We start from the raw sequence: 22,291 nt of genomic DNA, 5'->3' as shown, positions 1-22,291 counted from the left end.
GATGAGTCACCTACGCTACTAGCTTAAGTTTATTATTAAAATAACACCTCTTGACTTGCATGTACATCTGCTAAAAGTATGTTAACCTATCAACCTTGAAGAGCCAATAGTACAAAAAGTTAAAATGTTATATGAAGAGAAAGAAGGAGACCAACCTATTATTGGAAGAAAAACAGCATTGTAAGCTGATTATAAGAACATTTATTTATTGAGGAGAAATATGCCTCTGTTACTGAGGAAAACAGCTCTTCAACTTTAATTCTAGACTGTATTTATTTTGGAAAGATTGATTAAGACTGAGCCTCTAGAATGAGAGACAAGCTGTTTACCTAGTGGCCATTTCCCAGGAAGAATTATCCATCAAATCATATAGATTGGGTCACAACGTTCTCCAAGTATTTGCATGGGTAAGCCAATAATTATGCCTAGAATTCTAGAAAATGAGTAAACAGCAGTAATTATCTGGCTAAAAATAACCAAGACAGATCCAGTGCTAAGAATAAATAGCTATAAAGTTACATTAAACTGTTCTAGGACTGAAGATGGTTTTCAAGCTCCAGAGGATCATTTCTCACTTCTAAGGCTTCTAGGAACACCATAAAATCCACCTTCCTCCTACCCACTAGCTGCTCTTTTTATTAATGTCTAGTGGTTTGCTATTTATGTTTCATTGGTATAGTTTAAGGCCTACTTCCTAATACAAAGCAAATGTTACTGCAGGCTTGACATTTTGTTTACTCAGTTTATTCGGTAATTGTCCATAACCGAATATGAAAGAAGGCTTTGGGATTAAGTTTCCATAACAGGGTAGAAAGACCAGTTATGAGGGAAATGAAGTAAAAGCAGGAGAAAATAACAGGGCCAGTGAAGTGGAAAAAAGGGTGTGGAACAAGGCAGGGGAAGCCATATATCTTCTCTATTTGCCTGGTCAATCCTCCCTGCAAGGTCCAGTTTGGGTGCTTGGAATATGCTGAATAAGCTTCCCAATTCATGGCAGGTAGGAGAAACTGAAATTCAACTTAGGAAGCCAAAATAGATTTTTCTGCCTATTATCAAAAATTTGCAGAAGCTGCACATCTGCTGGTATGAGACACAAATGTGAAAGTATGCAGGCACACACAAACACATAACACTCATTAAACTTAAATCACTTAACTTGTTATTAAGTGTAGACTCACTGAGTTAGAATAAACCTCAGAGATTTTTTTTCACTAATACATGGGAACACCAAGATAAACAGAAGAAAAGAAACATAACAAAGGTCATACAGCTAGACAGAGCAGTGCTGAAGCCAGCATCAGCTGTTTTATAAGGTATTAAACAATCTGGTCACATCCTCCCTTTCTCAACTTCCTGAATACTATTCACTCCTGTAGGTGTATCCCACAGCTGAACGAGCTGAATGCTCTGTGTACTAAACATACTCTTTGCTTTCTCCTTGCCATGACATTGGTCAAGCTGTTTCATCTACTTGGAATCCCTCCTTCCAATCTCTAATGGTTAAAATCCATTCTCCAAGGCCTATTCAGATGCTACCTCTTTCAAAATGCCCTGTTTGCTCTCTATTTATTCAGTTATAAACTGAATGTTTGTGTCCCCCTTAAATTCATATGTTGAAACCCTATCTCCATCCAGTGTGCCCATATTTGTAGTAAGGAAGTAATTAAGGTTATATGAGGCCATAAGGGTGAGGCCCTGATCCAACAGGATTAGTATCCTGAGATAGAGAGCTTGTTCTTTCTCTTGCTCTCTCTCTCCCTCTCTCCCCACTGCCCCAGGTTCTGAAGAAAGGCCACATGACATAGTGATAAGGCAGCCATATGCAACCCACAAAGAAAGCCATTCCCAGAAAGTGAATTGGCTGGAACTTCGATCTTGAGAAAATAAATTTCTGTTGTTAAAATACTCACTCTGTGGTATTTCAATATGGCAGCCTGAGCAGACTATGACACTATCTTAAGTAGAACTTTGTTGTTGTTGTTTTGAGATGGAGTCTTGCTCTGTTACCCAGGCTAGAGTGCAGTGGGGCGATCTCGGCTCACTGCAACCTCTGCCTCCTTGGTTCAAGCAATTCTCCTGCCTCAGCCTCCTGAGTAGCTGGGATTACAGGCGCCCACCATCATCCCCAGCTAAATTTTGTACTTTTAGTAAAGACAGGGTTTCACCATGTTGGCCAGGCTGCTCTCAAACTCCTGACCTCGAGCAATCCACCCACCTCGGCCTCCCAAAGTGCTGGGATTACAGGCGTGAGCCACCATGCTTGGCCTAGAACTTTGTTTATACTTCTTTAACAATTATTTCATTCTATTTTGTATTACATTTAGGACTATTTTTTGCTCCAGAATGTGCTGAAATGCTATGCTACAACCTTTCTTAGGCTTGATACAAGAGAAAATAGCAGCCATAATAACAATATAAAGTATTAGTATTTCTATGACAACAAAGATGATCAAGGTAGAGTTTTAAAAAAAATAAATAATACTCTACCATTTTATAAGGAAATGTATTATATGAAGTAAGTTCCTGTGTTGTTCCTATTTTTGTACGCTCATTAAGAGATAATATTTTTAAAATACCAACAATTAGGTTTTAAAAACTAAACACTAAATCATTAATTAAACCTAAATAATTTTTTAAAATTATACTTTAAGTTCTAGGGTACATGTGCACAATGTGCAGGTTTGTTACCGAGGTATACATGTGCCATGCTGGTTTGCTGCACCCATCAACTCGTCATTTACATTAGGTATTTCTCCTAATGCTATCCCTACCCCAGCCCCCAACCCCCCAACAGGCCCCAGTGTGTGATGTTCCCCACCCTGTGTCCAAGTGTTTTCACTGTTCAGTCCCCACCTATGAGTGAGAACATGCGGTGTTTGGTTTTCTGCTCTTGCGATAGTTTGCTGAGAATGATGGTTTCCAGCTTCATCCATGTCCCTGGAGATGACATGAACTCATCCTTTTTTATGGCTGCACAGTATTCCATGGTGTTTATGTGCCACATTTTCTTAATCCAGTCTATCATTGATGGACATTTGGGTTGGTTCCAAGTCTTTGCTATTGTGAATAGTGCCACAATAAACATACGTGTGCATGTTTATTATAGTAGCATGATTTATAATCCTTTGCGTATATACCCAGTAATGGAATCATTGGGTCAAATGGTATTTCTAGTTCTAGATCCTTGAGGAATCACCACACTGTCTTCCACAATGGGTGAACTCATTTACACTCCCACCAACGTGTAAAAGTGTTCCTATTTCTCCACATTTGCTCCAGCATCTGTTGTTTCCTGACTTTTTAATGACTGCCATTCTAACTGGCGTGAGATGGTATCTCATTGTGGTTTTGATTTGCATTTCTCTGATGACCAATGATGATGAGCATTTTTTCATGTGTCTGTTGGCTGCATAATGCCTTCTTTCGAGAAGTGTCTGTTCATATCCTTTGCCCACTTTTTGATGGGGTTTTTTTTTCTCGTAAATTTGTTCAAGTTCTTTGTAGATTCTGGATATTAGTCCTTTGTCAGATGAGTAGGTTGCAAAAATTTTCTCCCATTCTGTAGGTTGCCCATTCACTCTGATGGTAGTTTCTTTTGCTGTGCAGAATCTCTTTAGTTTAATTAGATCTCATTTGTCTATTTTGGCTTTTGTTGCCATTGCTTTTGGTGTTTTAGTCATGAAGTCCTTGCCCATGCCTATGGCCTGAATGGTATTGCCTAGGTTTTCTTCTAGGGTTTTTATGAATTAAACCTAAATAATTTAAAAAAATCTGTGTACATATAGGCTCTCTCTTAATAGCCTTTGAGGGCAGAGACCATGTCTTGCACATCTTGGCATCAATTCAAATGCTAGGTTAAATCATCTTAAATATAGGTACTGGAGGTACACACAACGCTTGTTAAATTCCAAAAGGTTAATTACATATTTCCCAGAGGCTTGCTTCTAAGATTATAATTTTAATTCTAATTTTATTAGCTGGAAATGTCACCCAAGAGTATAATAAAACCAGCTAACTCCACAGTCATTCCAGATGGTTCTCTGACTTCTTCCAGGTAATCTCCTGCTATCAGTACTGAAACATGCCTATGACTGAGGGTTAATCCCATACTTTCATCTCCCCAACACTTAAAACTCCCTCTGAAAGTGACCCCTCTTTATCTTTATGTCTCTCTTATCATGTAAAAATCTATCAGTGACAAAGAGGAACAGCTGCAAAGCTGCAGAAATTAAAAACAGACCTTTTGACTTAGGTACAAAATGTCTGCACTTTGGACATAAAGGGAATTTGCTGAGTTACTGAATCAAGTATTTATAGCACAACATAATTGGTTTTCTGCCATAATAATTTCTTCTGTAATTCAGCAGCTCCTCCACAAATCCCCACCAAATCTATGACTTCTCAAAAATGCTAACGATGCTGGCTAATACAAAGGAAACAGTGCCACCTAAGCAAAATTAAGCTAGAATAATAATCTATTCATAAAGTTCTTTTTAGGGACACATAGTTATTAAAATCTTTGCTTTTGTTATTCACAAGTCATGAGTTTTGCATTTTCTATTCTTTTCTCAATTATATTAGGCTGTATCTTACCAAAAGTATTCTAATTTCTATCTTCAGGCTACAAAGTCCTTGCCCTAAATGAAAATATTAGAGTCCACTAAAAACCAACATAATCAAGTATGCCCTGTGACTTCCAACCCCAGAAGTGGAGGATGCTGACATGCATCATCATGGGTTTTGCCATTTGCCAGCTGGAGGACCTGGGCTAAGCTTGGTGAGCATAGGGACTGTGTCTGTTTTATTTGTCAATGTATATCCAGTGACTGGTGAAGCAGACATTCAATTTATAGTTGAATTCATGTCCTGTCTTTCATTCAACAAATATTCGCTGTGCACTTACTATATGCCAGGCACTATGTTAGGTGCTTTACATGAATAATTTCATCTTTAGTTATCACCATTTTAGAGTAGAAGAATAAAAGTTCAGACAGTTAAACATTTGTTTCAGATCTCAGGATAAGGCCAGGCTTGGTGGTTAGTGTCTGTAATCCCAGCACTTTGGGAGGCCAAGGTGGGCGGATCACTTGAGGTCAGGAGTTCAAGACTGGCCTGGCCAACGTGGCAAAACTCCGTCTTCACTAAAAATACAAAAATTAGCTGGGTGTGGTGGTACGTACCGGTATTCCCAGCTACTCAGGAGGCTGAGGCAGGAGAATCGCTTGAACCTGGGATGCGGAGGTTGCAGTGAGCTGAAATCGTGCCACTGCACTCCAGCCTGGACAATGAGTGAGACTCCGTCTCAAAAAAAAAAAGATCTCAGGATGAGCCAAGATTCAAATCCAGATCTTTCTGTGGCCCCAGAGTTCAGGCCTTTTCCTTACTATACCACACAACAACAATTCACAATCAGAAGCTAAAAGCTGGAGGTTGCGAAGCTCGCATGTTATTAACTACATCTGGCTGCATATGCGTTTTGTTTTGGCTGTCTAGGATTTTTGAAAAATGAAGCCAACATTTTAAACTGAAGACGTTTTACATACAATCTAAATTTCGCGCTTCTTTTGAAAAGCCTAAACATGTGGTAGCAATGTTCCTACATCCCTGTATGGCAACAACTGCTGAAGCTCAGCAGAGGCTGCCCCTTAGATGGGACATGTGCTCTTCATGTGGCCTGCTAACTCATTTGCGTTATTTGTTTGGCCCCTGTAGATTTGGTTTGTAACTTTTGCTACCTCTATGTGGATCTCTAAGTACCCTCATCAGTACTTGTCTGTTATACTAGCCTACTAAGTGGCCTCTGTTGCTCTAACCTCTCATCTTCCTATTTTCTACACTGCTCTAGTTTGTTTTTGAAACAATCACGTCACTGCCCTACTCAAGAGTATGGTATTATGTACTGTGACCAGAGAATAATATTAGTCTAAACTCCTTAACATGACATTTTAGACATTCTGCGATTTGATTTCGAATTACTTTTCCTGTCATATTTTCCTTGTCTGATGACTACAAGGATTGCAGCTATCCTAGAAGGGGGTGTCTAGTAGCCTGCTACAAAATTCTGCCCCTGTCAGCATTTTAATCAGTGGCTTGGATCACAAGAAATATGATTTTCAAATTTAAGAAGGAAAAGGAAACCTATAATTTATTTAAATCCAGCCTCAGAAATGCATGCCTTAGTCCTTTTACTACCTACAGAAGACTTTGGCAAGTGCTTAACAAAAAGATCTGGAGTCAATGGTGGTTTTAAGATTATGTACAAGCCACTCACAGAGATACTAGTGCTCCTTTGCCTTTTTATAGCATAAAAAGGCATTTTTGGATATAGAATCTCATTTCTTCAAGTCCAACAACAAAAATAGGATGACAGATAAAATATTTAAATGAACCGAATGAATGATGAAATAAAGTAAGAATTGTATTTGGACAGAAAGCTCTTGGCACAGCACTGGTACCTAAGGATAAATTATAACCATGAACATTTTTCAGAATTCCAAAGATGTGTTTAGCACTCTGCTGGGGGCTGGGATGGTGATTCTAAAATGTACTATCACATATGAGGCTCAAAACACTGGGGTGAAGCCAGTGAAACTGATAATACAGTTGTTTTAGGAAGAACGAGTAACTGTTAATTGTTACACGCATCTCATCTCTCATAACTACAGAGAGAGTTAAGCTGCAAAATTTAGTTTATTAATTCCAAATAAGGGGATACTGTCCAGATACTTTTCCCTTGCCTTAATCCTTCCAGAGGATTCAAATCTCACTCGTGTTGGACTGATTCTCATGATAACACTTTGGCATGGAGCATGCCCAGAGGTCAGTTGCAAGGCACTTCCCAGAAGTCATGTCAGCTTCAGTTAGCCTTCTTGGATGGAAAAGAGAACAGATTTTAGCTTTGGCCAAGTAGAGTCTCTATAACACTCCCCATCCCCCCCCCAATTAAACAAATAAAGTTGATTTTGTAAGGAAAACAATAAAAGCCTGGGCAACATAGCAAAACCCCATCTCTAAAAAAAATAATAAGAAGAAATAGGCTGGGGGTGGTGGTGCACACCTGTGGTCCCAGCTACTCAAGAGGCTGAGGTGGGAGGATCCCTTGAGCCCAGGAGTTTGAGGCTGCAGTGAGCCATGATTGTGCCACTGTACTTCAGCCTGGGTGACAGAATGAGACCTTGTGTTTAAAAAAAGAAAAACAATAAAGCACAAATGTGTTGTTTTTCCACAGCTCTCCTTGTAACACCACAGATCTTTACACAACATAATGAGTCAAGTTATTAAACATGCAATTCGGAGATCAGTTACTTAGTGAAGAGACAAAAATTCCAGACCAATACAAATGTCACCTTAACTTGAAAGACAGCAAAAATGCAAGCAGTCACCAGACAACATTTCAGAAAATGTATCCTAGGGCTTGCTTGAGTGAAAACAAACCTCTTCATAATTTTTTAACCTTGAAAACTTTGCATTTGTACTTTTGTTGTTTTTAGAAAATTTCCTACAAAATTCACAAGATTAAGATGAAGCCAGTAAAATTTTTATTGTTACCATGAGGAAGAATAATTGTTAATGGCGACACAATATCCTAAATCACAGAAGGTATACAATTGCCTAACTTCAGCAGGTATCTGTAATATGTAATTTAGTATCTGTAATATGTAATTACACTGATTTGCACTTCCATACAGTTCTGTTTTTGTGAAACTTCTGATACAGTGCTTAAACATATCTTCTCGGCCGGGTGCGGTGGCTCATGCCTGTAATCCCAGCACTCTGGGAGGTCAAGGCAGGCGGATCACAAGGTCAGGAGATTGAGACCATCCTGGCTAACACCGTGAAACCCGGTTTCTACTAAAAATACAAAAATTAGCTGGGTGCGGTGGCAGGCGCCTATAATCCCAGCTACTTGGGAGGCTGAGGCAGGAGGATCACTTATACCCAGGGGGGTGGAGGTTGCAGGGAGCTGAGATCATGGTACTGCACTCCAGCCTGGGTGACAGAGACAGACTCTGTCTCAAAAACAAACAAACAAACAAAAAAAAACCCATATCTTCTCTTGCACTAATCAATATTTCTTTTAAGCCATACTTCATTACAAACTTAATAAAATATTGTTTAATTCACATTGCTTCTCTTGCCCAAGCACCTAAAATAGCTACCTATTAGCCTGGGCAACATGGTAAAACCTGTCTCTACCAAAAATATAACAATTAGCCAGGTGTGGTGGCACACTCCCGTAATTCCAGCTACTAGGGAAGCTGAGGTGGGAGGATTGCTTGAACTCAGGAAGCGGAGGTTGCAGTGAGCCGAGATCATGCCTCTGCACTCCAGTCTGGGCGACAGAGTGAGACTCTGTTTCAAAAAAACAAACAAACACAGACACACACAAAAGCTCCCTATTGATCACATATCTGGATTTTACAACCTGGCATCAAAGATCTACATAATAATGGCAATATTAGCTAAGATGTCAATAGCACTTACTATGTACCAGTATTTCTACCATCTATTGCTGTGTGGAAAAAAAAACAGCCAAAACTTAGTGGCTTAAAAACAACCACTTTATTTTTTTATTTTAAATTGATTAAAATAAATTTATACCCAGGACATAGCAGAGGACTGCAGGTGCCTCCTCCAGCTCTGTCCCCTAAAACAACCATTTTATTACCTCTCACTAGTCTATGAACTGACCGATGGTTAAGGGAATAGGTTCTGAAATCAGACTAACTCTCAAGGTTATGATTGTGAGGATTAAGTCCTCACATGTGTGTATGTGAAGTGCTTAGTGAAGTGCTTAGCATAGTATCCGGTACCTAGGAAGTGTTCAGTCAATGCTGGGCATCATTATTATATTTTATGAGTTATTTTTCCTCAACTCAATGATAATAAATCACAAGTTCCTCAAAGGCAGAGGCTAGGTCTTCGATGTTGAGGTTCCTCATTTAGACTACCAAAGGGTTCTTAACACAAGAAAGAGCTGAATAAATACTTTTGATTTGAATCAACAGGTGTGATAAATTAAAAATAAGTATCCCTCATTTTTCATTAAGCTTTTAGAACCCTAAACTTACAGACCTGAAAAAAAGAGGCCCTAAGTTATTTTTTGGAGGCTAGAATCTCCAAGTACTCCCCCATGCCAGCCTGGAGAGTACTGTCTTTATAACCAGTGTCTACTGGTGAAGTATGACATTAAGCTGTATTAGACATCATCAGCATTTACACAGAAGTGAATGACAGACTCTTAGGGTTCTGAGACCCTGGAATATTTCTGGAATTTTTAAGACACTGATGGCTTCAGCCCCGCGGATTTTGTTTTCAACTACCCTTTGATGGAGGCTTTGCATCTGTTGTCTTTAAAAGCACTCCAGGTGATTCTAATGTGCAGCAGAGTTAAGAGTCATGGGTCCAGGTCAAAGGATTAGAGCCCATATTGAGCAATAACAGACCTGAAATCAGGAGACCTGGGCTCTTGTATTGAATATTGGATCATCAATTCAATTCGAGAAACTGTTTTTGTGAAATGCTCTATGCTAGATACCACAACATGAAGAATGAGGAGCCAATAATCCGGACCTTTAGTTTTTGATTCTGATCATTTAAAGATGGGAGTGGTTTTCCTACTTTTAAAAAAAATGTGGTTTTAGCTTTTAAAAATGAAATCTTACATATAAGTTCAATATATGTAAAAGAAACAAAAGGAAAGCAGGTTGGCATTAGGAATTCCTACAATACTGCATTAGCCTTCCCCCTGCTTTTCTCCATTGGAAGCTGACTCTAACTGCATTTTCCTCCTATAGTTTTGGTGGCGTACTTTCTCCTTATCCTAAGGTTGCAAATTTCACTTTTCTTGGAGCACAATGGAAGAGAAGTCAAGCATTTGCCACAGAGCTGTGGCTGCACAAAATACTCATACTGACTAGAACCTTGGCTCAGAAGAGTCCCTATCTGCTCAAGTCTTACGGGAGGCACTGTAGTTTGTACCATTTCTTTCTGCTTAGACTCTCCCACGTGTTTTCTGGGCTAAATTAGCCACTCTTCTCCAGTTGTTCCAAGTAATATTCTGGGAAAGGAAAACCTAACAAAATAACTTAAATATTCAATCACGTAAACACATTCTCAACATTTCATGGAAACAATCTAAGGCAGTAAATCCATAAACCAAAGAAAGCTTTTTGGGACCTAGACATTCAAATAGTGTAATTACAGCCCGGCACGGTGGCTCACGCCTATAATCTCAGCACTTTGGGAGACTGATGTGGACGGATCACTTGAGGTCAGGAGTTCGAGACTAGCCTGGCCAACATGGTAAAACCCTGTCTCTACTAAAAATACAAAAATTAGCTGAGCGTGGTGGTAGGCGCCTGTAATCCCAGCTACTCTGGAAGCTGAGGCAGGAGAATCACTTGAACCCGGGAGGCGGAGGTTGCAGTGAGCTCAGATTGCACCACTGCACTCCGGCTTGGGGGAAAGAGTGAGACTTTGCCTCCAAAAAAAAAACAAAAAACAAAAAACAAAAAACAACCCCCCCAACAAAAAAAAAACCCAGTGTAATTACTTCCCATTATTGAACATGTTGCCAATACTCCTGAGTGGCTCATGACGAACTCTTCATTGTATTATTTGAAAATTTAAAAATATTATTAAAAACTTAAAAGTATATTGTCTAATATTTTCTTCCAACCCTCACGTTGCCCACGAATAAAACTCTTTCAAGTCTAGGTCTATATACTTCACAATCTTTTTTTCTTCAAGTTTTACAAGACGTAAGACAGTGGGTAGAAACAGCAATAATCTTACTGGTTCTGAGAAAAATCACAGTAGACATTAAAGCTTGCTAGTTCCTTTTTTGGTTTAGTGGGGACAAACACTTTATATTATATTCTATACATGGTGATAGCAAAGTAAGAAGAGGTATACTTTTGGAAGAAATCCGTTTTTTTCTGGAAGATGAAAAATTTCAATAAAAATTTTCATGTTTTTATGAAGTTATTCTGTTGTAAAAATTTTATTTTTAAATGTGTATGTCAGGTTGATGGTCCTGGAATCCTCCTGTAATAGGGTCCAGGATGATTGTTTCCAAGGCAGAAACAGAATTGAAACCGAGTCACACAGGACAACCTCCATAGCCTTGCCCCCCAATCTTCTGGCATGACTTTCTAGGAGATGGGATGCCTCCTCCCTTCAGTATGATCTTTGCCTTCACCTCCTACTGTCTCAGAATTAGAAGACAGGGCATTGTTCCTTTTGTCAAACACATGGTCCCTTTACCTGTTTGTGGGAGGTGTTACAATCTTCTAAAAAGAAAATGTACTTGGAGGGGCCAACAGAAATAATCAAATTCCATGCTACCGTAGAATAAATTAGAGCCTGGCTCAGTCATAATTACGTTTCCTTTCTTACTGTTTTCTTGCAAAATAAATCATCAATTGATTTTTAATGGCACTACATAACCTACTAAAGACTGCTCAAATTAGCAACTTTCTTTTAACTTCTATTCCAGAGTAGAAATTCTGCAACTTCACCTGATCTTCACATGATTCTCCTGTGCTGTCTCATTCTTTAGCTTTTCTTCATTGTTATTCCATAGATTTTTTTTCCATGTTTCTGACCTCTATTCTTTTTTCTTTTCTCTTCTTCTAACAGAGTTCTGTAATTATCTCTCTGTAGAAGTCTCTTGTATTTATATTTTTAGCTGGACCTATCTTTCAAGTTAAAATTCTGCAATTTTCGTTGTTTTCTGGACAGATCCACATAGAAGTCCAAGCTACAGGTAGCCTGTAGTTCTTTTGGTTTTAGTTTTATTATTAATAATTAGGAAATCTTTAAAAAGAGGATTTCTGCCTTTTTTTTTTTTTTTTTTGAGACAGAGTCTCGCTCCGGAGTGCAGTAGCACCATCCTGTTCCTTCTGCCTCCATTTCCAGTCACAATTCCCAGTAAGTGATCCACATGTTTTTTTTTTTGCCTATAATATGTATGTCATCTCATACTTCACCCACTCTTTATCTCATTCCCACCTGCAAGATAAATGCTCATTTATCATTCATGGGCACACACGTCACAGTTTTTGGGGGGTGTTCCTTGGGTCACCAGGAACTAATGTATTCTTACAGTACTTAGATTGTATCTGTTTTAGAATACACATGCTATAATTTGTTTTACTAATCTATCTTCTCTGTATGCGTGTGTGTTTAAGGGTGGAGATTTTGACTTGTTGGCTTTTGTAGTACTAATACTCAGGACGTGGTAGCATAGGACTTCAATGTCTACTGAACTGAACTGTACTATATTTCTTTTGGAGTAGAGAAAGAAATAGTCTTAGCAGGCTGCCTCATTTTTCTGAAGAATGAACAAAAGGGTCCAAACCTTTTTTTCATCATATAAAAAAAAATTGTCCATCACATGAAAAAAGTTAATCATCACACAAAAAAAGTTGACAAGTTCAGAAAAATATTTCATAAAATTAAAAATTAGTAATTATTATAAAAATAAATTTAATAAGATTAAAAATACTGTTAATTATTCACTGAAAAACACAATAAGTGTTCTAGAGCTTCTGAGTAAATTGCCCCAGTTTCCTTCTATCACTAGTTTAAATAGTATATATAAACTAATGTTAATAAAGAACATTAGTTCTAAATTAATTATAATAATTCACAGTTTCTCAGAAGCAGAAGTTTTTCAGGAGCAGTAGGATAAATGAACAGTCTTTCAAAACTAGAAAGGAAAAGTGGGAGAAGCAAGGAGAGGTTGTGCTGAAAGGGAAGAGGAGGAGCTATCTTAAAGAACAAGAAGAAAATGAAGGGAGGAAATAAAAGCAAGACACTAATTCTCTGACCATTCTAAAATTCTGCTGTGCTGGAAAGATGTGCTGTAATAAACACATTCACATCTTTTCCAGGCCAAATTTGGATTCAGCCAGCACTGATGCTTGCCTTCACTCTCAAACATTTTTCTGCTGACTAACTTATTTTTAAGATTAATATTTGGTTTACAGCAGAAAAAACGATGAAAAAAGACCCTTCATCACCCACTCCCTCCCCTGTCTTTTTTTTTTTTTTGTGGTCAAAAATATAATCCCTTGAGACCTATTGTAGGAAATGAGATGTATCCAGATCATGAAGTCTGAAAAAAAAACAAAATTCTTTTCCTATTTTGTAAATTTTTGAGACCTCTTATCATTTACCAATTAAAAGTGATGACTTATGAAATATCTATTTTTTATATTTCTATAAGATTTTTCTTCTAGCCACAATCTCAATACTATGAAAGTCGGCATATTTGTATTCCATCACAATTACCCACAAACTCTCATATCTATAGTAGGACAATCAGGATCCATATTAATTACTAAGGCAAAGCCAGTATTCAAGGAACTTCTGAATTATCAGTGAAATACAAAAGTGTATTTAGTGTAATTCTGAAAACTACGTTCCCTATTAGAAATATGTGAAAATGGCCAGGCATAGTGGCTCACGCCTATAATCCCAAAACTCTGGGAAGCCAAGGGGGAGGATCACTTGAGCCCAGGAGTTTGAGACCAGCCTGGGCAATATAGTGAGACGTCATCTCTACAAAAGAAAAAAATTTTTTTAAATTAGCTGTGTGTGGTAGTGCATGCTTGCAGTCCTGCTACTGAGGAGGCTGAGGTGGGACGATTGCTTAAGCCCAGGAGGTGGAGGTTGCAGTGAGCTGAGATGGCATCACTGTACTCCAGCTTGGGCGACAGAGCTAAAAACCCGTCTCAAAAAAAAAAAAAAAAAGAGAAATATATGAATATTTGAAACATATAAATAATACTACGTAATGATTAATTAAACCATAACATCTTGACTTTGTCCCCTCTAAGCCAAAACTTAACTGAAGTATCCTTGCTGGTTATATGTGTGAAAATGCTTGAAGAAATTAGAGGGCAGGAGTGATGCCAATTCAATATCTCTAAGCAAAAAGATAAAAAAAAAGTTTCTAGAGGTATGCTTCATAAATTGGAACTCATTTGAAGAACTCTATTATAGTTAAAGAACATGAGGTTTGAAATCAGACAGAATTGAGTGAGTCCTGTTCTGACATTTACTAGCTAGGTAGTATAGATTCTTTCCAAGCCACATTTCCTTCATCTTAAAATGGAATAAAATTTCACTGGGTTAGATTAGGTACTGCAAGTCAAACGTAGCATTAGTAAAAGTTCAGTAAATATTAGCTCTCTTTATTATTCCTATCACCTGCCTCTGGACTCCCATTCTTTACCGTGTTCTGTTAGGTAAATGGACTTACATAAGAAACACCAGGCTTTGACGTGAAAAACACAGATTTTACTTTACTCATGTTAGGGGGTATCGGCTGGGGGAATACCTAGAGTCTGATGGTGGCAGAAAGGTCACCACTTAGCTAGCTCAGGAAATGCAGTGACTCTCTATACTTTAATGTCACTAACTGATTAGGTCAGTTAGATTTACACAAATGACACAAGTGACTTTTCTAACTGCTTCTCTAATTAGGTAAGTTAGATTCATATAAATGACACAGATTACTTTTTCCAGGTAGACTTTCCTATTACCCTACCCTGAATTTACTTGCCATGGGCTTTCATATTTTGAAATGGAAATAATAACTAGGTCTAAAAATTTTATTTACAGCCAGATAAACTAGTGGGTCTTTATGTAGAATGTATAAGCCAAAGTTAAAATTCAGCAATAAAGAAATTAAATAATTATAAAATCAGGTAGAAATGTAAATTTATATTTCTTTAAACTGAGGAGTCATGTTGTACATCTCACATTTTTTCCTAATATATTTATGAGAATTAGTTTAACTGTGTATTATATACTGAATTAGACACATTTTGAAATAATACAGGTTACCTAAGCACTCCAGGTGTGGAAAATTCTTAATAATTAGCAGTCTTAAAGAAATCTTCTAACAACATGGGTGAGCCTCAAAACCTTTATGCTCAGTGAGAAAAGCAACACACAAAAGAACATATAATGTATGATTCCCTTTAAATAAAATGTCTAGAGAAGACTAATTTATAGAGACAGAAAGCAGATTAGTGGTTGCCTGGGGAGGGGGAGTGACTGAGAATGGGCATAAGGTTTCTTTTTGGGGTGACAGAAATGTTCTACCTATTTATTCATTTATTTCTATTTTTTTATTTTTGAGACGGAGTCTCACTTTGTCGCCCAGGCTGGAGTGCAATGGCGTAATCTTGGCTCACTGCAACCTCCACCTCCCAGGTTCAACAGATTCTTCTGTCTCGGCCTCCCAAGTAGCTGGGACTACAGGAGTGTGCCACCATGCCCAGCTAATTTTTGTATTTTTAGTAGAGATGGAGGTTTCACTATGTTGGCCAGGCTGGACTCGAACTCCTGACCTCAGGTGATCCAACTGCCTTGGCTTCCCAAAGTGCTGGGATTACAGGCATGAACCATCACTCCTGGCCTATTTATTTATTTATTTATTTACTTACTTACTTATTTTTGTTTTTGAGAAATGTTCTAAAATTAGACCGTGGTGATGGTTTTACCACTCTGTAAAACACTAAAATTACTAATATACACACTTAAAATGGGTGAATTTTATGATATATAAATTATACTTCAATAATCTTCAAACAAGTAAATCTTCTGAATGGCTAGATACTAGAAAATAAATTTTTACATGTTGAATGGAGAATTTTGAAGAAAAAATATGTTTCTCCTGAGAATGAGTGTCTGAATAATGCTCTTATTCTGAAGTAAGACCTAACTCAATCAATAAAACTTCCTCAAATGCCAACTACATGTGGGGGATCTTTAGAATCTGGAAAGGCTTCACTTCAGGATGACTGCACTTAAGGTGAATAGGGTATTTTTTCCTCCCAGGGTAAACACAGGCTATAATGGGTACCAAAGGAGAAAGTGTTAGCTCTCCCGGGAGTCATTTTGAGTATCAATAACCAACAGATGTGCCTCAAAGAAGTAATGGGATGGCTTTGCCATATTTTGACAGATTCCAGGAAACCCTCTGGAATACCCTGGATATTAAGAACTACAACAGGGTGGCCCTGAGGTGCTTGGGTCACTAGAGAGAAGGCATTAAGTTAAAGGTGGCGGCCGGGTGTGGTGGCTCACGCCTGTAATCCCAGCACTTTGGGAGGTCAAGACAGGTGGATCACCTGAGGTCAGGAGTTCGAGACCAGCCTGGTCAACATGGTGAAACCCCATCTCTACAGTAAAAACACAAAAATTAGCTGGGCATGGTGGTGGGCACCTATAATCCCGGCTACTCAGGAGGCTGAGGTGGGAGAATCGCTTGAACCCAGCAGGCAGAGGTTGCAGCGAGCTGAGATCGCACCATTGCACTCCAGGCTGGGCAAAAAGAGCAAAACTCCGTCTCAAAAAAAAAAAAAAAAAAGTTAAATGGTGGCTGTGGTGAAGGGGCCATGACTTTCACTGTTGCTCACTGCTATTGTTGGGAAGGAATAATACAAAAGTATCCTGTTGTGGTTCTATTTCTGCTCTATTGGGTTTTACTTTATTATTTTCCTTCTAAAAAAGTAACCTTTAGACATGAACCTCTGCTTTACATATTCTCAATATACACTCTGGCTCTGAATTTAATAAACATAATCTTTAAATGCAAAGGGCATAAGTAAATCAATGAGTAGCCCAATGTTATTATTCATCAACTTTGAAATGATTCCTCTACTGTCAACAGCTGATCAATGGATATGAAAGGCCATTAGTATGTGTCCTGAGGGTAAGGGATTATGTGTTACTAATCTGTGATTATTCTGAAACAGATAAAAGCACAGGGCTTGGCATATCTAATAAAATGAAATCGAAAATGAAAGTACCATATAAACAACAAACATAAGTATAAAAGATTACATTATTTTTCACAGTAAAAGTAATCCTAAGAATTTAAACCTGGCTGTTAAGGTACCACCTTCAAAGAAGGCTTCCATAAGAGTTAATGAATTACATGTTACTTAGTAAAAGTGGAAAGAAGTAAGAAGGAACTGTAGGCATACAATCTAGGGGAAAAAATAATTTGTGGTGGCTGTCGCATGACAAATTCCAAAGGATCTAAGACAGGCGATGTTACAAGTGGGAAATCTTGAACACTCTGACACTAAATAAAACTCTAAAAGATAAACATAACCTTTCATCTGGGCTAATGAAATATCCTGCTCATATGAGAATAGTAGGTACATATACACCATCTTTTCATTAAAAATATAAATGGAGTAATTAAAAAAATTAGGTATATGTGCTATTATGAGAGGATGACCAAGATGTACTACCAAGTGAAAAAATCAAGGTGTGAAAACAGTGTAAATGGTTTGATTGTTTTTGTTAAAAAAGATACTGTTTTAAAAAATTATTTTTATTTTTATTTTGAGACATAGTCTTGCTCTGTCACCCAGGCTGGAGTGCAGTGGCATGATCTCGGCTCACTGCAGCCTCTGCCTCCTGAGTTCAAGTGATTCTCCTTCCTCAGCCTCCTGAGTAGCTGGGACTATAGGCGCACTCCACCATGGCTGGCTAATTTTTGTATTTTTAGTAGAGATGGGGTTTCACCATGTTGGCCAGGCTGGTCTCGAACTCCTGACCTCAAGTGATCCACCACCAAAAAAAGAAAATTTTTATCTGCATGTGCTGGCAGTAATGCGTGACTCTTCCCTGGCCCTTCACCCTCATTCCCACTCCTTTTCCCCAGGAAGGAAATCAATGGTTCAGAGGAAATGGGGTGAAGGTGGAAAAGGGAACTTTTACTTTGCATTTTGTTCCTTTCTGTACTATCTGGAATATATATATATAAAAATTTTTTTTTTTTTTTTTTTTTTAGACGGAGTTTTGCTATTGTTGCCCAGGCTGGAGTACAATGGCGCGCTCTCGGTTCATGGCAACCTCCGCCTCCAAGGTTCAAGCAATTCTCCTGCCACAGCCTCTCAAGTAGCTGGGATTACAGGCATACACCATCACGCCCGGCTAATTTCGTATTTTTAGTAGAGATGGGTATTCTCCATGTTGGTCAGGCTGGTCTTCAACTCCCAACCTCAGGTGATCCGCCCGCCTTGCAAAGTTCTGGGATTACAGGTGTGAGCCACCGCACCTGGTATATATATAACTTTTACTTAAGATAATGTCCATCTGGTTGGTGGCACTGTGGACCAGTTTGATTTTTTAAAATTATCTGCAGTATTAGACTATTAATATAAGTTCCTAGGGAACATGTCAATGTTTTATTAATGTTGCTGCCCAGCTGTTGCCTGTTATAGTAGCTTTTTATATTGGGATACTCAATAAACTTTTGTTCCATTGAAAAATAATAATAATGTTATTTAAAGTATTTTAAAAGTTAAGTTTAAACAAGACAAGCAGCTGAGTCCATTCTCTGAAGCAATGCTGGCAAGACCCAGGAGTTTATACGGGCTGGACAGTATGAGGATGGCTAATTTGCAATTTGTGCCCAGGAAAATGTAATTTACATCTACTTCCTGAATTAACAAATCTAATATGCACTAGAAATAATTTTCCAAAAGGTAAAGATTTAGAAAATATCCGAGAATCCGTGTGATCTACCTTACCTAACCCCTCTGTTATCAATGCAGTACTTCTTTCTTCCAAATCTATCCTTCTCTGTCTTGCTTTGTGATACTGGAACTGGACCTTATAAACATTTCTCCTTTGCCAAAATGCAGAATATTAAGCTTTACCAGTAAAGGTGCTGAAGGAACACTGCAGTAGAAAGGGGATTCTCTTCCTAGTTCTGGTGTACTTTCTCCTTCTTGCTCTTGTGGTAGGCACCTAATGGTGGTGTGTGGGACCACAGTGGCAGTGCTATCTATAAAGTTTCAGCGGTACCCCAGGTGGTAGCTTCCTATCAAGTTTCACTGGCACCCTAGAAGTTTCAGGGCCATCCTAGCGGGTGGCTTCCTAGCAAGTCTTGCCAGTACTCCAGCAGGCAGTTTACTGTTTGCCAGTTCTGGTCTGTTGAAATTCTATGCCATCCAGTGGCCACAACACCTCTCCAACATGATCTGAATCACCCTAGATCTGGGAAGGGGCTCTCTTTCAAGTTTGCTTCTTTGTTAGGTACTATGCCTGAGCCCTAGAGGCAGTAGTTGCTCCCTATATTCTATTCCTGTATTCTTATGAATTCTCTTTACCTCTTAGTAGTTAATCCCCTATTACTACTTAATAACTCCTTATATTAAAATTTCTGGTCAGGCGTGGTAGCTCACCCCTGTAATCGCAGCACTTTGGGAGGCCAAGGTGGGCAGACAGCTTGAGTCTAGGAATTTGAGACCAGCCTGGGCAACATGATGAAACTCTGTCTCTACAAAAAAATACAAAAATCAGCCAGGTGTGGTGGCTCACCCCTGTAATCGCAGCACTTTGGGAGGCCAAGGTGAGCAGACAGCTTGAGTCTAGGAATTTTAGACCAGCCTGGGCAACATGGTGAAACTCCGTCTCTACAAAAAAATACAAAAAATCTCCTGGACGCAGTGGTTCACACCTGTAATCCCAGCACTTTGGGAGGCCAAGGCAGGTGGATCACAAGGTCAAAAGATCAAGACCATTCTGGTCAACATGGTGAAACCCCGTCTCTACTAAAAATACAAAAATTAGCTGGGTGTAGTGGCACGTGCCTGTAGTCCCACCTACTCGGGAGGCTGAGGCAGGAGAATCGCTTGAACCTGGGAGGTGGAGGTTGCAGTGAGCTGAAATCACGCCACTACACTCTAGCCTGGGTGACAGAGTGAGACTCCGTCTCAAAAAAAAAAAAAAAAAAAAAAAAAAAATTAGCTGGGTGTGGTGGCGTGTGTCTGTAGTTCCAGCTACTTGGGAGGCTGAGATGGGAGGATCACTTGAGCCCAGGAGGCAGAGGCTGTAGGGAGCTAAGATTGTGCCACTGCACTACAGCCTGGGCAACAGAGTGAAACACTGCCTCAAAAAAATAAAAATAGGCCAGGCGTGGTAGCTCATGCCTGTAATCCCAGCACTTTGGGAGGCCGAGGCGGGTGGATCACCTGAGGTCAGGGGTTTGAGACCAGCCTGACCAACATGGTGAAACCCCATTTCTACTAAAAATACAAAAAATCAGCCAAGTGTGGTGGTGCATGCCTATAACCCCAGCCACTTGGGCAACTGAGGCAGGAGAATCACTTGAACATGGGAGGAGGAGGTTGCAATGAGCCGAGATTGAGCCACTGCACTCTAGCCTGGGCAACAAGAGCTAAAACTCTGTCTCAATAAATAAATAAATAAAAACAAAAATAAAATAAAATTTCTCTGTTCAAATTACTGGTGTGGTTTCTGGCTCCTGATTGGACCTTGACTGATTCATCCCTAAACCAAAATAATCCAAAACAAACTCATCCAACAACAAACCATGCCAACCACAAAAAATCAAATCTAAGCCCACCACTAAAACCTATGTATGATTAATCTGCTAACACAGAGAAACAGTATGGCAGTTACCAAACTTGTTAACTTATTGCTTCCTGAAGCTGACTGTGCATGTGGCTGAATAGTAAGTCAGCTGCTACCACAGATTTACTGTTTATTATTGCATATTTCAGAAGGATGTATTAAATGCATTGTTCTGAGTGCGGGTGGTTATCTAATTCTTTACAAGTCCTTCATGGGAAAAGAAATTTGCTGGTTTTTGTTTGCCATAAGAATGAATCTATTTATGAAAAAGCACAGATATAACTGTAGTTAAGTGACAGAATTTTAAAAAATCACTTTGAACATTCCAGAAAATTCTCAGAAGGTTCGCAGAAATTACCAGTAAAGTTAAACTCTACTTTCTGGCTTCAATGTCATTCATTCAATAAATATTTACTGAGTGGCCCTGGGACATAGCAGTAAAGAGGACAGACAATATCCCAGCCTCATGAAATTTACTTTCTGTGATGGGGAAAAAACATGTAAACAAACCAATATGTAACATAAATTCAGGTATTATAAAGTACTATAAAGAAAATTAAGAAAAAGGATGTAATGGGTGTGGGTGCTATTTTAGGAGATGATTTAGTGTTCTATATTAAATTTCCTACACATAGCACGCAATAAATGTTATAATAAATATAACCACAGATATATCTTAGGCATGCTACTAAGAGGACAGGATTTTCATGTAGTTCCATAATAAATCAAACTGAATACATTTATGTAAATCATAACAAGCTTATATATGGACCAGTGAAACTTACCCTATAGAAAGCACTAGTCAAAGGGAGTAATGCTGCGGCAATGTTGTATTCTTCTAAACTTGAACAATCCTTTAAGCAAAAGAAAGACAAAAGAGCATTAGGATATTTACCAGAAATCACAAATAACATGGGAACTAACATCTGGGATACACTGTTTACTGTCCTATGGGGTTTTTACCTTTTTATTTTTATTTTGCAGAGGACCTGACAGAGGGGTTTGTACTTTTATTCCAAATTGCCATTAAGGCATAGCTAGGTAAGTTTTGGGGGAAAAAACTGTGTGTGAAGCACATTCTTTTATAAATAAGGTAAAAGTACATTTGAGAAAGGTATTTTCATACATTATTGCTGAGTAGCCACCCTTACTTTCCTGCTCTACAAAGACTGTTTTAAGAGTTGTGTAACTTACACAAATTTCTTTTTGGAGGGAGTTTTAGTATATTTATCAACTGTATTCCATTGAGTCTAAGATATATTTTTTTGCACATTTTAACACTTCTGAGATTGGGATCATCTTATAATTGACTGGAGGTATTTTTTTCTTTCTTATTGTTATACAAAAAGGGTTATCTTGCAGGCTGGGCGTGGTGGCTCATGCCTGTAATCCCAGCACTTTGGGAGGCCGAAGCGGGCAGATCACCTGAGGTCAGGAGTTTGAGACCAGCCTGGCCAACATGGTGAAACCCTGTCTCTACTAAAAATACAAAAAGCCAGGCATGGTGGCAGGCGCCTGTAATCCCAGCTACTTGGGAGGCTGAGGCAAGAGAATCGCTTGTACCTGGGAGGCGGAGGTTGCGGTGAGCCAAGATCCCGCCACTGCACTCCAGCCTGGACAACAGAATGAGACTCCGTCTCAAAAAAAAAAAGGAGCGGGGGGCGGGGAGGATCTTGCTGTTGATCAGACAAGATATATCACTGATTCTAAAACCCATTGAGTGAAATGCTGATGAATAGAAAGGTCAGGAAATCTCAGTGGGAAGGTAAAATGGCACAGTGACTGTGGAAAACAGTATAGCGATTCCACACACGCAAAAAATAAATATAGAATTACTGTATATTACAGTTATTCTTCTTCTGGGCATACACCC

At 38.8% G+C, this 22,291-nt stretch overlaps 1 protein-coding gene across 10 annotated transcripts in view; it reads right to left on the bottom strand.

The window, feature by feature from the left end:
* The window catches only part of SBF2 (SET binding factor 2), a 544,825-nt gene that overhangs the window by 96,281 nt on the left and 426,253 nt on the right, over positions 1-22,291 (bottom strand). For all 10 annotated transcript variants that reach the window (XM_063728148.1, XM_054524676.2, XM_054524670.2 and 7 more), the window contains one exon: positions 21,204-21,272. In XM_063728148.1, coding sequence (XP_063584218.1) covers positions 21,204-21,272 — 69 coding nt within the window. The remainder of the gene's footprint in view (positions 1-21,203; positions 21,273-22,291) is intronic.

Source organism: Pongo abelii, chromosome 9, assembly GCF_028885655.2.
Source record: "Pongo abelii isolate AG06213 chromosome 9, NHGRI_mPonAbe1-v2.0_pri, whole genome shotgun sequence".
Taxonomy (NCBI): Eukaryota; Metazoa; Chordata; class Mammalia; order Primates; family Hominidae; genus Pongo; species Pongo abelii.
The sequence above is the reverse complement of the archived record's forward strand: the minus strand, read 5'-3'. Positions and strand labels throughout refer to the sequence as shown.